Here is a 17,081-nt window from a genome sequence, read left to right on the forward strand (position 1 = left end):
GTACTGATTTCTTAATAAACTGTGTTTTTAGCAGTATTAGAATATGCATAAAACTTGTTGTGACACAGGCACAAAAAGAAGCCTTTATTGCAAATTATAGTTTAGTCAGGAAAATTAGTAAATATCAAATAGGTTAAAATGCTGACCTTCTTGGATGAAGAACAAAATCCTTAAATGTGTATGGTCTCTCCATACTTGGATTTTCTGTCTGGAATGAAACAATGAAGGTTTTAGCTTTCCAAGACAAATCTGCAATATCAAATATTTATGCTTTGAAAAGATATTTAAGATTTTAAACTATTTTAAAAGGGCAAACAATCTTCATGTAATGAGATTTTAGTACATTAGATTAATAAAATACTCATGGGACTATTAATAGTAAATCTAGACTCCAAATTATAGAAAAAAAATACTTAACTTTATTCCCTATAGTATTCTTTTTAATGCACAGCCTGAAACTGAGAAGCAGTTTCTTTATTTTTGATGATTCTATGCTTGAAACAAATATTAATCACACCCCTCCTTCCACTCAATATTTTCACATAAATGTAGGTCAGATTTAATAAATTGCTTTCTACTTCTGATATCACAAAATCTCAGGAAAGCAAACAGTTACGTGCTCCTATTGCATATATATGAAGTGAATTTGACCCTTCTCTCCCTTCCAGACCAAACAAAAAGCATAGGACTACTTGGAAACTAAACTATTGGGAATACAAGTAGGTTCAGATACAGGGAGAACCTGTTAAAAGATGTCACTCCAATTATACAGGAAGGATCATCCAAAAAGCACTAAGATAACATGTTTACCTTTACTATTTAAAAACATCAAATTAAATTACAGCCAACAATGGTTCTGTAATCTTTAAAACATTTGAGTTTTATAATACTGCATACTAAAGAAAGTGTATTAGCCTTAATTGAGTTTGGCTGGTAGGCTCTTCAAAGCATCTATAAAGCTTTATTTAAAGACTACATTTTAACCATTCAACGTGTCAGATGAATTGGAAAAAAATGAATTCTTACTCTATAGGTATAGGTCTCTCACACAAAATTTTATGTCTAATTGTCCTTCCTCTAAAGTAAGAGCTGAAGAAATCCTTTAAAAAAAATCATGTTTTGAAAAAGCTATGCCTGTTATGGATTCAAAGTTTCTCAGCTTCTTATTATATGTACCATGAATACTCGAACTGTATGTACCAAATTGCAGATTCAAAAATTGCAGGAAAAAGTGTTAAATTAGTGCTATTTGCAAATTGTTAAACTACTATTAAAAGAAATTGATTTGATATTAATATATTATAATGTAGACCCTGAACAGCACAGAATTTAATTTGCACAAATAGCTTCTGTCATGTGAACTGGGAGGAAATTTAAATTAAATTATTTTCACATTATAGTGTATTTCAGTTTGTACAGCAGGTATACATTTCTTGTTCATAAATACTCAATGTCTGTTGTACATGCACGGGTTTTGAATATCCAAAATCTTTCAGAGTAGTTATTACACAGTAAAGCCATTAAAAAAAAAAAAAAGATTCCTTGTTTAAGAAACTGCTTCCCACATTTTTAAATTTGTAGTTTATTTACAAGGGGTATTTTTACTTTTAAGTAGGAAAAGTTACCAAGGATCACAGGTGGAAAATCTCTTAGTATTTTATAATCTGTCTCAAAATCCTAAGATTTTACCATGACCATATCTATCATTTTAGATAACAAGATAATAATTTTGCAGCATGAGATTTAAATGGTGTAAAATATTTTTCTGAAATATAGATAGATGCACGCTGCATTTTCTCTTTCAGAACTGCAAGCTTATGCTTTGGATGTCTGTAAATCTGAACTTGGAGTCTGTTTCATTTTCCTTAAAATTGTAAAATTTCCTGTGCTTGTTATACCACCCAGTGTTGAAGCATTGTGGGCACTCGTGACAGCACAAAAGAAATAGGAAAACATGATTTAAATGTCTACATTAAGAAATTCAGGAAATAAACATCACAAAGCAGAAGAAGTAACTTAACACCGAAGAGGAAGGCAGAGTTAAAGCATTTTTTTCAAAGGCCACAAATTTTTCAAGTCATATTACATAATCATGGTCCTGGGTATGACTGTAAACTGCATCCAACTGAAGGGCCTGGTGGCAGTACGGTAGGGTTACTCATATAAAATACTAATATTGCAACCTCCAGAGTAAGGCAAGTATAGGGCACCTCAGAAACCTAGCCCCCACTGCCTTGTGGGTACTCCTTGGCTGGAGAAAGTCTAAGGGACATCACCCTAACAGAAACATGCTCTAGGCAGTGAGCAGCAGTTCTTATCTGTTGCTCTCTGGCAGAAGCTACAACCATTGAGGCACTGAATGCATGGATTTGGTTTGGTCTTTGGGCCATCTCAATGGTCTAATGGAAGCTTCCTTAGCCTGACGAAGGGTTTTTGAACCCGAAAGCTTGCTTAATAACTATTCTCCAACCATTTGGGTTGGTCTAATAAAAGATATCAAATTCACCCAAGGAACCTTGTCTGCCTATATCCTTAGACCAACACAGCTACAACCTAAACCCCTGGATTAAAATTAGACTTTTAACTCTTGTTAAAATCCTACTTCAAAAACAGATTGACCTTTTATCCTAATTAGATGGGCAAACAGATCAATTTAATTAATATCTCTGTGTAACATGTCAGAGAAAATTCCTGCTCTAAAAATATATTTTACTTGACTGGACGGGACCATGGGGGGGAACCCCCACCAGGGCCCATCCCCTGCCTGCTCTCCCAGCCCGCCCCAACCCCCTCTCCTGCTCCCCCAGCCTGCCCCACCCAGTCACAGTTCCCTACCCTTTAAAAAATCCTGGGCTCACCGGGTGCTGCTGAGCAGGGGGGTGATCCCTGCTGCCCCCGACTGTCCTGCATCATGTGGGGGGCTCTGGCATGAGCCCCCAATGCCCACCCGCTTTCCCAGCCCCCACCATTGCTGCCGTGCCTGCCCCAGCTCCCAGTGCTTAAAAAAAAAAAAAAAGAAAAAGCCCTGACTCACTGGTTGCTGCCAGGCAAAGGGGTCAATTCCCACTGCCCCCCACTGCCCCATGCTGCATGGGGGGGGCTCTGCCATGTGTCCCCCAACCCTCCCCACTGCCCCAGCCCCCCTATGGCTGCCTCACCTGTGCCAGCTCCCGGCTGTAAGAAAAAAACAAAAACAAAAAAAATCCCTCTGGACTCACCGGCTCCTGCAGCAGCCTTGGGGCTTTGAGGGGGGGGCTGGTGCAGTGCCCTCCACGCAGCACAGTGCTGTGGGGGACAGTGGGGATTGCCCTCTGCCGGTTAGGAACCAGTGAGTTTGGGGTTTTTTTGGGTTTTTTTCTTAAAGGGCCGGAGCTGGGGCAGGTGGGCCAGCCATGGGGGGGGGGAGGGGGCTGGGACAGTGGGCAGAGGGCTCTTGCAGAGCCCCCCATGCAGCATGGGTCAGTGGGGGGCAGCAGGGATTGCCCCCCCACCAGGCAGCACCCAGTAAACCGGGGCTTTTTTTTTTTTTTCAAAGTGCCAGGAGCTGGGGTGGGCAGGGGATGGGCTGGGGTGATTTGGAGATTCGGTCGAATCGATTCAGGACAGTGATTCAAATCACCAAATCGAATCACTGTCCCCTGAATTGGCCAAATCTGAATCCCAAGCGAATACTAACTGCTTCACACAGGCCTATGTGTATGGTATAAGACTAGGCAGGGAGAGGACAGGCAACACACCAGCAAATTCAACAGAACAGAAGGAAAGCATCAAATTTGGTAGCAAAAGTTGACTGGAGTGGCACTCACAGTATGCAAGGGCTAATTTGTGGTATGTCTGCCAAAAAAGCTGACAATCCTATCTCTTAGCTTGGACCTAGAGAAATATTTGTAATATCCTTTGTATGCTACATTACTTAATGCTTTTATGTCAGTACCACTGCTTTTCCTACTAGCAGTTCTGCAAATATTTTCACAAATTTTAACTTATGTAAACACAATGTCTGTGGCAGAGAACTAGGATTTTACTCCTAGATTTGATCAATATGCAGTATAGATTATCATCTTAAGGTAGAATTTGATGGCCTCAAGTTAGAGTTCAGGTCTCATTATGCTTTGATGTTACACAAACTAATTAGAGTCCATCAGTCACAGGAGCTTATTATCAAAAGGCATGGTAAAAAGGGATAAGTCAATTCCATGGTCAGTGTGATGGGTAGCAAATATAGGTAGGCAAAGTAAGTAGTTATAATCAAGAGAAGAGGAAGAGGAGACAGAGAACAGTGAAGGCGGAGGGGGGAAGAAAAACAAAACAAAACATGGAAGGTACACAGAGCAATAGTGGGAGACAGGCAATTAGAAGTCCAAACAATCATTTAGCTCAGCATTTCTCAGTCGGCAAACAAATTAAAAAAAAGGATCAATGAACTTTAAAAATAGATTGGGCCCTGGAGGTGGGGGGCAGTGGGTCAGAAGCGAGGGGCACTGAGTTGGGACTGGTCGTTGATGTTTAAAAGTGGGCTCTGGTACAAAAAACGTTGAGAACCACTGATTTAGCTCACAATAAACATGCACAGTATTGAAAAGTTTGGCAACAGGAGCTGCAGCTGTGAGACTGTGGGGACTTCTGTCATCTCAGCTACTGGCTAACAGAACTCTTTTCCAGAGTCAGTGACAAATAACAAATACCAAAGTCCTACCCCCAGCCTTCTTGGCTAGGGGAATGAGGTAATGCGAATATGGTCCATCTCTGGTAGGCCTTCTCACTCTAGTTACTTCCTATAGCAGCAAAATCTTCACTAGAAAAACAACAAGATTCAGCAAAGAGCTGTAATTACTTTTGTGTATCACTGTCAAAATGGCTGATGCACAATCTGATTACTATTTCTGTAATGCTTGAGAGAGATCCTTTAATGTGGTCCCCGTCTTCAAAAAAGGGAGGAAGGAGGACCCAGGAAACTATAGGCCCGTGAGTCTTACCTCAGTCCTGGGGAAGCTTTTCGAAAGAATTATCCTGGCAGATGTCCAGGAAGGGCCAGCAGGGGAAGTTATGCTCAGGGGCAACCAGCATGGGTTCATTAGGGGCAGGTCTTGTCAAACCAACCTGGTGGCCTTCTATGACCAGGTCACCAAGTTCTTGGATGCAGGTATCGCAGTGGATATAGTCTTTTCTGGACTTCAGGAAGGCCTTTGACACAGTCTCTCACCCCATTCTCAGTAAGAAACTAGGAGACAGCGGTGTTGATGCCTACATGGTCAGATGGGTCACTAATTGGCTGGTGGGCCGCACCCAGAGGGTGGTGGTAGATGGGTCTTATTCGACCTGGAGGGATGTGGGCAGTGGGGTTCCCCAGGGCTCAGTCCTTGGGCCCGCACTATTCAACATCTTCATCAGTGACTTAGGCGAGGGGGTAGAAAGCACCCTGTTCAAATTTGCAGATGACACTAAGATGTGGGGTGAAGTGCGTACGCTAGTAGGAAGAAACAGGCTGCAAGCAGATCTAGACAGGTTACAGGGGTGGGCCGATGAGAACAGGATGGGGTTCAACGCTGACAAGTGCAGAATAATGCACCTGGGGAGGAAGAACCAGCAGCACACCTACAGGCTGGGGAACTCCCTTCTCGCTGGTGTCGAGACAGAAAAGGATCTTGGAGTCATCACTGATACCACAATGAACAACGGCTGACAGTGTGGGGACACGGTCAAGAAGGCCAACCATACCTTGTCATGCATCCACAGACGCATCTCAAGCAGGTCCAAGGAGGTGATCCTCCCCCTCTATGCGACACTGGTCAGGCTGCAGCTGGAGTACTGCGTCCAGTTCTGGGCGCCGCACTTCAGGAGGGATGTGGCCCATACGGAGAGGGTCCAAAGGAGGGCCACCCACATGATCAGGGGTCAGCAGGGCAGGCCCTACAAGGACAGGCTGAGGGACCTGAACCTGTTCAGCCTCCACAAGAGAAGGCTGAGAGGGGATCTAGTGGCAGTCTACAAACTAGTCAAGGGGGACCAGCAGGCATTGGGAGAGTCCCCGTTCCCCCAAGTACTGCCGGGAGTTACAAGAAACAACGGACACAAGCTAGCGGAGGGTAGTTTCAGGCTAGACATTAGGAAGCGCTATTTCACTGTCAGGGCAGCTAGGACCTGGAACAAAATTCCAAAAGAAGTGGTGCTGGCTCCTACCCTGGGGGTCTTTAAAAGGAGGCTGGATGAACATCTGGCCGGGGTCGTTTGGCCCCAGTACTCTTTCCTGCCACAGCAGGGGGTTGGACTAGATGATCTCCTCAGGTCCCTTCCGACCCTACCAACTATGAAACTATGAAATGAAGATACTACAAGAAAGTACTTTGCACTTTATTCTTTTATATAACTTCCTTTATAAGTGAAGAAACTGTTTTGTAAAATTATTCAAAAGCAAAAAACAATCAAAATGTAAGCTCAGATTAATTCTAATCTATTTTCTATTACAACTATTTTCTGTATTTAATTAAAGTTATTTTAATTAAAATTAACCAGAAAGAAAAATTTCTTCCCTATGTGATCAGGAGCTAGAATAACAAATGGGACAGTAATTCATAATCAATCTTTCAGGATTGTATATGAAAAAACTTTATTATAGAAGAAGTCATAAGTAGAAGTGCATACCTAAGCATAACAATGTAGGTTGCATTAGCTTAGTTTTGTGAAATAGCTGTCAGATTAGAAGAGGCAAAATTTTATAAGCCATATACTCACTCAGATTAATAAAACAGTTACATGCATTAACAGTTTTGTTTTAGGTAATATTAAATTAATACCAACCGGTAACTGATAAAGAGGAACATCCACTTGGCCTAGGAAGTCATCTCTGGTCTAGAAAAGAAAAAGAAAAAAAAAAAAGGTTTTAAATCTTAACAAATGCTTTAAAGGCGATAACCCTTATGATATTTTCTTTGACTTTGACTCATGGAAAACCCTTGTATTGCATAGCATTCCAGAAATCTGAAATTACTCTTATGGTAGTTTGTATAAAACTCCACATCCAGATTGGATATCTGTCCTCTTCCAACAGCCTCTACAAGTCCAATACCTGACAGAGTTCTAGACATTTTATCTTCCTTAAACTACAAGGCACTCCAGTGGTCCTGAAGCACAGTTTATTACAAGAACTAATAGCAGTTTGATTATTTAATCAAATTTTAATTTAATACATTTAATACATGTCAATGCTTAAATATTAATTGTAAACAGGCTGATAAAACCAACTATTAAGACTGCCTGTAACACAATACCTGCCAAAATGTAACCATACAGGTCGAAATTTTATATGCAAGCTGCGTCTCAGGCAGGTATTTCTTGCAAAATTTCATCTAAAATAGGATGGCCTCAAGAATCAGGTTACGATGAAATAAGTTTTACCCAGTTTAAACTCTGGGACCTTTCCCTTTAATGTAGTTCTAGTACTTTGAGATGTAAAACATCCAGAAATTTTGAAGGCAGGAAAAATCAGTGTCCCTACCACTCCCACCTTTTAAAATGGAATGCATAGTTGGGAATAAATGAGCATCTACAGCAGGTGCTAGGCTTATCAAAATTAAACTTTGCTTACTTTTTTAACAATTAAACGTATCATGCAGGGCCACATATAAAGAAAACAATTCACTGAATGGTTGTTCATTACTAGTCAGCCCTGTTGAAAGGATGTTTGATCACATAACGGAAGATTGCATTCATATATATACAAGGTACTGTACAACCTTCATTCTGTATTTCCTAGCTTCTGACTAGTCAATTTTTCAACATTAAAACTCTGCATGTGCATGTAAACATGTGTGTAATACTCTAAAATGTGTAGGTATATGAACGAACCAGGTGAAAATAAATATAGTTCAACTAGATATCACCGTGATGTTCAAAAAGTAGCAGTCATAGACTAATTATAGCTGCTGTCTTAAATTTGCAACACTTTTCTGGCTCATACTTTACTTTTCTGGTGGTCTACTTCATCTTTAAACAGAAAGTCAAGGTCCTTCTACTCATGCAGCAAGCATCTGTTTAATAAAAGTTCTTTTCAATAAGCATGTTTCACCTGTGCTCAACTACAACAACACTAAATAATGCCAGCACTGTAACTGCTTCCAAAGTATAGTCAGTCACCATGAAACATAAGCTCCTTCTCTTGCCCTGGTATTAGACTCAATCTCTCTCTACAAAAGGGTTAAATTGGCTACAAATATGTTCATGACATCCTTAATTCATGGTTACAATCTGTAATTTGGGAACCCAGGACTTAAAAGCAATACGCTTGACAGAAAAAAAAAAAGAAAAGAAAAACAGAAGTTTACACAACTAGTTCTCAACACAACTACTAAAGGGTATGAAAAAGGAAAAGCTTCCTAATTCTATTAATGGGAGTTACTAATGTAACTATCAGATGAATGAATAAGGAATAATGATTAATATCAATAATTTAAGATCCATTAAATGCCTAGCAACAACACATTTCTTACCTAATATATTTTTAGCAGTAGGAAATTATGAAATCACAAGCAAAAATATCAAAGGCATGTAGAAATAGAACTCCAGTTTGGAAAACTTATGACTTATACCACATATCCCTGTTTAGAGATTCTTTCTAAATACAACACAGCATACTTAGGGCTGAAGCTAAAAGCCCATGGAAGTCAGCCAAAAAGACTCCGATTGACTTCAGTGGGCTTGTGATCAGACCCTTGGGTACTTATTTTATTGCTCTAAACAGCACCTAGAATATATCACAATGTCTTCAGAAGACTGTCTCTTGTATAGCACATTTTAGTAGTCAGGCTTCTGTACAAAATCTATTACAACATATAATAGTTAGTAGACACTTGCTGGGAAGCTATTTTCAAGAGAACACAGATTAACATTTTCTGAAGTACTGTTTCCTAAACTATTTGATTTGCCAAAAACTTGGAGAACCAACATCAGTCCATTAAAAATTGCTGCAGCAAACAGCACTAATAACACCGTCACTATTTGGGTCAATAATTCTTTCAGTTATACTGTAATTCTCAAGTCCCTCATTTCTATTGGTTTAAATCTGGAACTCCCATTGCAGTTTTCAAATAAGACAAATATAGTAGTCACATGAAGAACCAACTGGTATGGAAGAATTTATTTCAAACTCCTGCTTTAAGTTTTAAATGCTTGTAGCAAGAACATTTGCTTTTTAGATGCCTGTTCAAATCTAAAGTGGTCTCAAACCAGGAGCAGAAACAAAACATAGCCAGCAATGAGACTAAGCAGGAAAAATTACCTGCTGCCCAAAGTGGAATGAGAGTATGTTGCAAAGACATCTGTTTGGCAAAGGTGTTCTAAACATGCACTTGGAAAAAACTGTAGTTTAGACTTTAACCAAAGTTTAGTTTTTGAAGCTTTAAAAAAAAGATTTAAAAAAAGGACTGATGAATTCAATACCTTCTTTTTCAATTAAAGACAAAAAAGGCTAGAGAAGGCCATGTAAAGCAAGGACTATCATACACAAAACTGTTGCTTTATGGCAAGTTTTAAGACAACGCAGAAAGAGCTTTTGCCCATTCAGATCACTTAACTACATAATTTTTTGGGGGAAAAGTCCAGAATTGGCTCAAACAAAAAATAGGTCTAATTTAAAACAGGTCTAAAGCAATGGTTCTCAACCAGTTTGTACTATTCCTTTTAAGTGTGCTGCAGGGCGCTGAACAAGATTAGCATTGTTAGGTGTGCTAACACCTACACATGATTCACAAGGGCTAAGTACAGACAGTGCAAAAGCCAAAGGCTGAATCAAATCAATCTTTGCAGGTTAGGCTAAATTATGTAGATTGAATCAATAAGTAAGTGAACAAACATTCACTTCTGATTCTGGAAATTAAACCACATGCCTGCAGTGGCCCATGCCAGAAGGTGGAAGGCAGGGGGGTGCAAAAGCATGACTCCCTGCTGGGCTGAAGCAGGCAGCTTGGACCAAGGCTAGCCCATCCATCCTGCGAGGGTGGAGGTGCAAAGCATCCTGGGATGCTGGGGGACTTTAAGTTAACTTGAAGCCAGAAGGGATCTGGGACAGTTCAATAAACCGATTTAACCTAAATCAGTTAAGTCTGATATTACATCCATCCAGGTTTACCTTAAACTGGTTTCAGACATTTTGAAAGCAGTTTACATGCACTGAACTCCTGTTGCATTACAGATTTGAACCAGTTTCAATTCACTTATACCAGTTTGTGTGTAAGGTCTGTCCCCAGCCAAGGTAAACCTACGGAATGTCATTAACATTCCAAACTGTTGTGGTCTAAGTTCTTTGCAACAGAAGAATTGGTCTATTAAATTTCTATATTCAAAAAAGTGAAAGCTAAGAGCTGGGTTTTTGGCTATAGCCGTGTTGGTCTAAGGACATAGGCAGGCAAGGTTCTTTGAGTAGATATATTTTATTAGGCCAACTGAGTAGTTGGAAAAAAGTTCTTAGCAAGCTTTCGGGCACAGTTGCCTTTAATCAGGCATAGGGAGTCTCTGCTGCTCTGAGACTCCATGAGAGAAGCTAAGAGTATGGAGAGATGTCAGTGAAAATGTAAATACGTAGAGATCAGCAAGGCAAAAGGAAAAGCAGGGAGGGAAGAGAGCAGGGGGAAGAAAAAGTAGGAGAGAGTAACAGAGATAAAATATAAGGTGAACTAGAGGCAGTCTGTAAAAAAGGGAATAGTTGGAGATCAGGAAAGCAGGAATTGGAGAAGCCAGAAGTGTGACAGGATGTTATTGAAAATAAGAGGGTAGAAGTAGGAAAACAAAAAGTAAAGGAGGGGGAAGAAACAGGGGAAAAAAGAGGGTCAAAAGGGAAAACACTACAGAGGTAATGATCAAAGGTAAAAAAAGAGGCTAGCAATAAAAAGGCAATGGTAGGGAACCAGAAAGAAAAAGGGCAGAGAAGAGGGGGAGGGGAGGAAAGAAAAGGTGGAGGGAAAAAAGGAATGTAATAGGTCAGGTCAGGCAGGTTGTAATGTATTATAAATCCAATGTCTATATTGAGTCCATGATTTTTAGTATCTAGCAGGTTGATCAAGTGAAGTTTGTAGGCTCGTCTACAGAAGGTGTGTCGTAAGTTCTCTATGAGGATTAGAACTGAGAGATCAGAGAGGCAGTGACTGTCCTGTAAGAAGTGTGCTCCCACATGTAGTTGGGTATTCTCGTCTTCGATAGATTTCCAGTGTACGTTCATTCTGGTGCGCAGTTGTTTGGTTTTTCCTACATGTTTTCCATTAGGGCATTTGGTGCACTTGATGAAATACATTACATTTTTGGAGATTCATGTGTAGGATACAGGAATGGTGATGGTTCTGTTGTGGGGTGTAGTTAATGTGGGGTAGTGGAGATATGTTGGAAGGTTTTCCATTTCTTGTCCTGGCATAGTCTGGATCCATTCGGAATGGTTCAGGTCATAGAGAGTTTGCTTCTGGTGATGAGGTTAGCAAGGTTCAGTGCTTGTTTAAAGGCTAGGATGGGTGGTTCTGGAAAGAACTCTTTAAGAATGGGGTCTTTTGCTAGTACGGGTTGCAATTGTTTGAGAATTTTCCGTGTAGGTTCCAGGGAGGGGCAATATGTTATAACTAATGGTGTGCGATTTGTGGGGATTTTTGTTTTGTACTGCGGCAAATCTTCACATGGTATCTGGGTGGCTCTTTGAAAGTGTGGTCTCTCTCTCTGGAGGAGTGTCCTTCTTAGCTGAAGGCCCTTTTGAGATTTGTGATTTGGTGATTATGGGTATTCTCCTCACTGCAAATTTGGTGTAACCAGAGAGCTTGGCTGTAAATTACAGCTTTCTTGGTGTGTTTAGGGCAATTCCTGATTCTGTGTAGCTATGTATGTTGGTCCATGGGTTTCTTGTACATGGTGGTTTGAATTTTACCATTTTGGATATTGATCATGGTGTCCAAAAAGGAAATGCTGGTGATAAAGTAATCAAGGAGAAGGCAAACCTCTTTAACAAATTCTTCACCTCCATTTTTCTTGTGCAGGGACCAGGACTCCCCCACCATGTTTCAAGACGGACTTGAGGGGAACGCCTCAAGACCTAAGGTTGAGGAGGACCAGGTTAGAGTGTTTCAAGAGGGGCTAGATGTGTTCAAGTCAGCATGTCCAGATGCTCTCCACCCCAGGGTGTTGAGGGAGCTAGCAGGGGTTATTGCTGGGCCCTTGGCACGGCTTTACGAGCGCTCATGGTGCTTGGGCCAGGTGCCAGATGATTGGAAGATGGCCAATGTGGTCCCCATCTTTAAGAAAGGGAGGAGGGAGGACCCAGGCAACTATAGGCCCGTCAGTCTTACCTCAATCCTGGGGAAACTCTTTGAGAAGATCATCAAGGAGCACATCTGTGACGGGCCGGCATCGGGGATGATGCTCAAGGGCAACCAGCACAGTTTCATTAGGGGCAGGTCATGTCAGACCAACCTGATTGCCTTTTACAATCAGGTCACAAAAGCATTGGATGCAGGTGTCGTCATGGACGTAGTCTTTCTGGACTTCAGCAACGCCTTTGACACTGTCTCCCACCCCATCCTCATTAAAAAACTAGGCGACTGCGGCATCGATGCCTACACAGTCAGATGGATTGCAAATTGGCTGAAGGGTCGTACTCAGAGGGTGGTGGTGGATGGGTCATATTTGACCTGGGGGGAAGTGGGCAGCAGAGTCCCCCAGAGGTCGGTCCTTGGGCCCGCACTGTTCAATTTCTTTATCAGCGATTTGGATGATGGGGTGAAAAGCAACCTGTTCAAATTTGCTGATGATACCAAAATTTGGGGTGAGGTGGGCACGCTAGTAGGGAGGGAAAGACTGCAGAAAGACCTGGATAGGTTGCAAGGGTGGGGTAACAAAAACAGGATGCGTTTCAATATGAACAAGTGCAGGGTGCTGCACTTGGGCAGTAGTAACTGGCAGCACACTTATAAGATGGGAAACTCCCTTCTTGAGAGCACGGAGGCAGAAAAGGATCTTGGAGTCATCATTGACTCCAAGATGAACATGGGCCGACAATGCGAGGTCAAGGTCAGCAGGGCTAACCGGACCCTATCGTGCATCCACAGATGCATCTCAAGTAGGTCCAAGGAGGTGATCCTCCCCCTCTATGCGACACTGGTCAGGCCACAGCTGGAGTACTGTGTTCAGTTCTGGGCACCCCACTTCAAGAGGGATGTGGACAACATTGAGAGGGTCCAGGGGAGGGCCACCCACATGATCCGGGGACAGCAGGGCAGACCCTACGATGAGAGGCTACGGGACCTGAACCTGTTCAGCCTTCACAAGAGAAGGCTGAGGGGGGACCTTGTGACCGTCTATAAACTCACTAGGGGGGACCAGAAGGGTTTGGGGGAGACCTTGTTTCCCCTAATGCCCCCCAGGATAACAAGGAATAACGGCCACAAGTTGTTGGAGAGTAGGTTTAGATTAGACATCTGTAGGAACTACTTCACAGTTAGGGCGGTTAGGATCTGGAACCAACTTCCAAGGGAAGTGGTGCTGGCTCCTACCCTGGGGGTCTTTAAGAAGCGGCTCGATGCCTACCTGGCTGGGGTCACTTGAGCCCAGTTTCCCTCCTGCCCAGGCAGGGGGTTGGACTTGAATATCTACAAGGTCCCTTCCAACCCTACTTCTATGATTCTATGATAAGTGATAGTATGATGGAGGGGTGATGATTGTTGAATTTTTGGTGGAAGTCCATCAGAGGTTGCAGGGTTTCAGTCCAAATTATGAAGATGTCATCTATGTATCTCAGGTACAGTAAGGGTTTGATGGCACAGTTCATGAGAAATTCTTCTTCTAGGTGAGCCATAAAAAGGTTGGCATATAGTGGGGCCATTTTGGTGCCCATAGCTGTGCCCATGGTCTGGAGGAAGTGCTGGTTATTGAAACTGAAGTTGTTGTATGTGAGTATATGAGTTCAGTGATATCCTGAGGTCTGTATTCTCAGTTGTGATTGCGTTCTTGTAGATATAAGAAGCAAACCTGGATGCCATTCCAGTGTGGGATGTTGGTGTATAAGCTAGTGACATCCATGATGGGTAAGAGGGTATTGCTGGGAAGGTGGTCTATGTTTTTGAGTTTTTGCAGGAAGTCAGTTGTGTCTTGGATAAAATTTGGTCTTTGGGTGACAAGCGGGTTTAAGATGGATTCGATGAAACCTGATATTTCTTCCATTAGGGTTCCACGGATGGAAATGATAGGTCTGCCGGGGTTGCCTTGTTTGTAGATTTTAGGGAGCAGGTAAAAAGTCCCTGGATTGGGTAGAGGAGGGATCAGGGTCTGAAGTTTTTCTTGTAGTTCCGATGGGAATAATGTGATGGTGGTTTTGAGTTTGGAGGAGAAAAGGAGAGTTGGATCTTCCTCTAGTTTTTTATAGCAGGTAATTTCAGAGAGTTGTCTGTTGGCTTCTTTTATGCAGTTTTTATGGTTAAGGATAACTATAACTACTCCTTTATCTGCTGGTTTTATTATTATTTGGTGGGTGGATCTTACAGATTCTATGGCTCTTCTTTCTGAGAGGGAGAGGTTGTTATGGTGGTGTTCGTTGTTGAGTACTCTTAGCCAAAGTTAAGAGTTGACACTTTCCAAAGGGTGCCTGGAGTCTAAAAAGGTTGTTTAGATTTCAAAAGTACACATTGAAGGCTAGATGCATTAAAATATTTAAGCACCTAGTCCTAAAATTGGGAGACAGGTGTCCAGGGATTTTTGAAAAACCTTACTGGGCACCCATTTCTGTCTTTAGCAGTCTAAGTACTTGAATAAATCTGGCTCTTAGTCTAATAATAAAAATGTTTGATTTGGAGGAACATGGAATACACATTTGTACATTAAACTGGCACTAAAGTAAAATTCCTGCTTGCAAAACTTAACAGTAATGTAAAATATAAGTAAGAATCCTTTCCTGACAGCTTGTTCCAGCCTCTGCAATAAAAATGTATCACTTCTTGCACTTCTAACGCGCTCAACCACACCACGCAGGCTAATTTCCCGGGACTCCCCCACCCTTATAAAAGCTTTTTCTTTAAACTTCATTAAGCACGTAAGTCAGGGGCGGGCAATTACTTCGGGTGGAGGGCCGCTTACTGCATTTTGGCAAGCCATCGAGGGCCGCACGACAGGTAGCCCAGGGTAGATAAATATTAATTTTCTAAATTTTTTAGGGGCCCCGCGGGCCAGATAGAATGGCCTGGCGGACCATATGCGGCCTGCGGGCTGCATTTTGCCCACCCCTGATGTAAGTGATGAGACCACAGAAAGTTGTAGAGGTGTTTAGAATGTCATTATTTATATGATAGCCCAGGGGTGGGCAAAATATGGCTTGCCAAAACTCAATAAGCGGCTCTCCACCAGAAATAATAGCCCGCCCCTGTGATAGCCTATATTCCAATATTGGTTCCACTTGAAGTCAGCATTCTGGATTCTACTATTAATAATATCAGCATCTTTACTTTAGGATGGCTGTTTAAGACAGGGGAGAAACCAACTTTCAGCTGTAGACAGAACCCAAATGTTTTTAATAGACATTTTTATATGAAATAATAAAACACAATTGACAATTTTCAAATAGTTTACATAATTTATATATCCTGGCAGAAATATTTTTCATGATTATTATAGTTTAATATGGGTGTAATTGTAACAAGTTGCACAACAGTAAAGTTACAGCTTGCAACAAAATTCATATATTTCATAGACATTAGGGCTGGAAGGGACCTCGGAAGATCGAGTCCAGCCCCCCCGCCCGAAGGGCAGGAAGTCAGCTGGGGTCATAGGATCCCAGCAAGATAAGCATCCAATTTTCTCTTGAAGGTGTTCAGTGTAGCTGCTTGAACCAGCTCCGATGGTGCGCTATTCCAGACTTTGGGGGCTCGGACAGTAAAGAAATTCTTCCTTATGTCCAGCCTGAAATGGTCTTGCGGTAGTTTATAACCATTTGACCTCATCATCCCTTGGGGTGCTCTCTGGTGAACAAACGTTCCCCCAGAACCTGCTGAACACCCCTGATAAACTTATAGGTGGCCATCAGATCACCCCTGAGCCTGTGTTTTTCCAGGCTAAACAGCCCCAGCCTGTCGTTGTAAGGTTTGTTTTCCTGACCTCTGATCGTGCGTGTGGCTCCTCTCTGGACTCTCTCAAGCTTCTCCACATCCTTTTTGAATTGTGGGGCCCGAAACTGGACGCAGTACTCCAGGTGTGGCCTCACTAAAGCCAAGTACATGGGGAGAATGATGTCCCGGGATTTTCTTGAGAAGCATCTATGGATGCAAGCCAGCGTTTTGGTCGCTTTACTAGCCACAGCATCGCATTGAAGGCTCATGTTCATCTTGTGGTCAATGATGACCCCCATGTCTCTTTCTTCCGTAGTGCTAGCTAGTGTAGCACTGCCAAGCCTAAAAGGATGCTGCAGGTTTTTCCTCCGAAGGAAAAGGTCTGGGTACGACCATGGAGCCAATTTCCCAGCCAGCAGATAGTGGTGAACCCAAGGCCACAATTGGCCAGTATTGCCAAGAGGTGATCATGGGGTACCAGATAGAAGGCTTTTTTGAAGTCAAGATATATGACATCAATCTCTTCTCCCTTGTCCAGGTTATAGGTCACCCAGTTGTAAAAGGAAATAAGATTGGTCAAACAAGACCTACCCACAACAAACCCGTGCTGGCTATCCCTCAGGATGTTGGTGTTGGCCAGTTCATTAAGGATGGCTTCTTTAATAAACTTTTCTGAGACCTTCCCCAGGATAGAGGTCAGGCTGATGAGCCTGTAGTTTGCCAGATCCACTTTCCTCCCTTTCTTGAAGATAGGCAACACATTGGCTTTCTTCCAGTCTTCGGGCACTACACCAGAGCGCCAGGAGTTCTCAAGGATCTGTGCCAGGGGCTGGACTATGATGCTCGCCAGCTCCTTGAGAGTACCCTGGGGTGTAGATTGTCAGGGCTGGCTGACTTGACAGTATCCAGCCTCTCAAGGTGTTCCTTCACGAGGTCAGCATTGATGAAGGGCAGGGGATATCCCTCACCTGGACCTCCCTGTCCCATAGTGAGCATGGGCGTCCCATGGGACTGATGAAAGAC

At 42.4% G+C, this 17,081-nt stretch overlaps 1 protein-coding gene across 2 annotated transcripts in view; it reads right to left on the reverse strand.

The window, feature by feature from the left end:
• NEDD4 (NEDD4 E3 ubiquitin protein ligase) overlaps nt 1-17,081 on the reverse strand; it is a 127,686-nt gene that overhangs the window by 40,746 nt on the left and 69,859 nt on the right. For both annotated transcript variants that reach the window (XM_014606090.3, XM_014606088.3), the window contains 2 exons: nt 6,799-6,849; nt 147-208 (listed from right to left, as the gene is read on the reverse strand). In XM_014606090.3, coding sequence (XP_014461576.2) covers nt 147-208; nt 6,799-6,849 — 113 coding nt within the window. The remainder of the gene's footprint in view (nt 1-146; nt 209-6,798; nt 6,850-17,081) is intronic.

The sequence above is a fragment of the Alligator mississippiensis genome, chromosome 11 (genome assembly GCF_030867095.1).
Source record: "Alligator mississippiensis isolate rAllMis1 chromosome 11, rAllMis1, whole genome shotgun sequence".
Lineage (NCBI taxonomy): Eukaryota > Metazoa > Chordata > Crocodylia > Alligatoridae > Alligator > Alligator mississippiensis.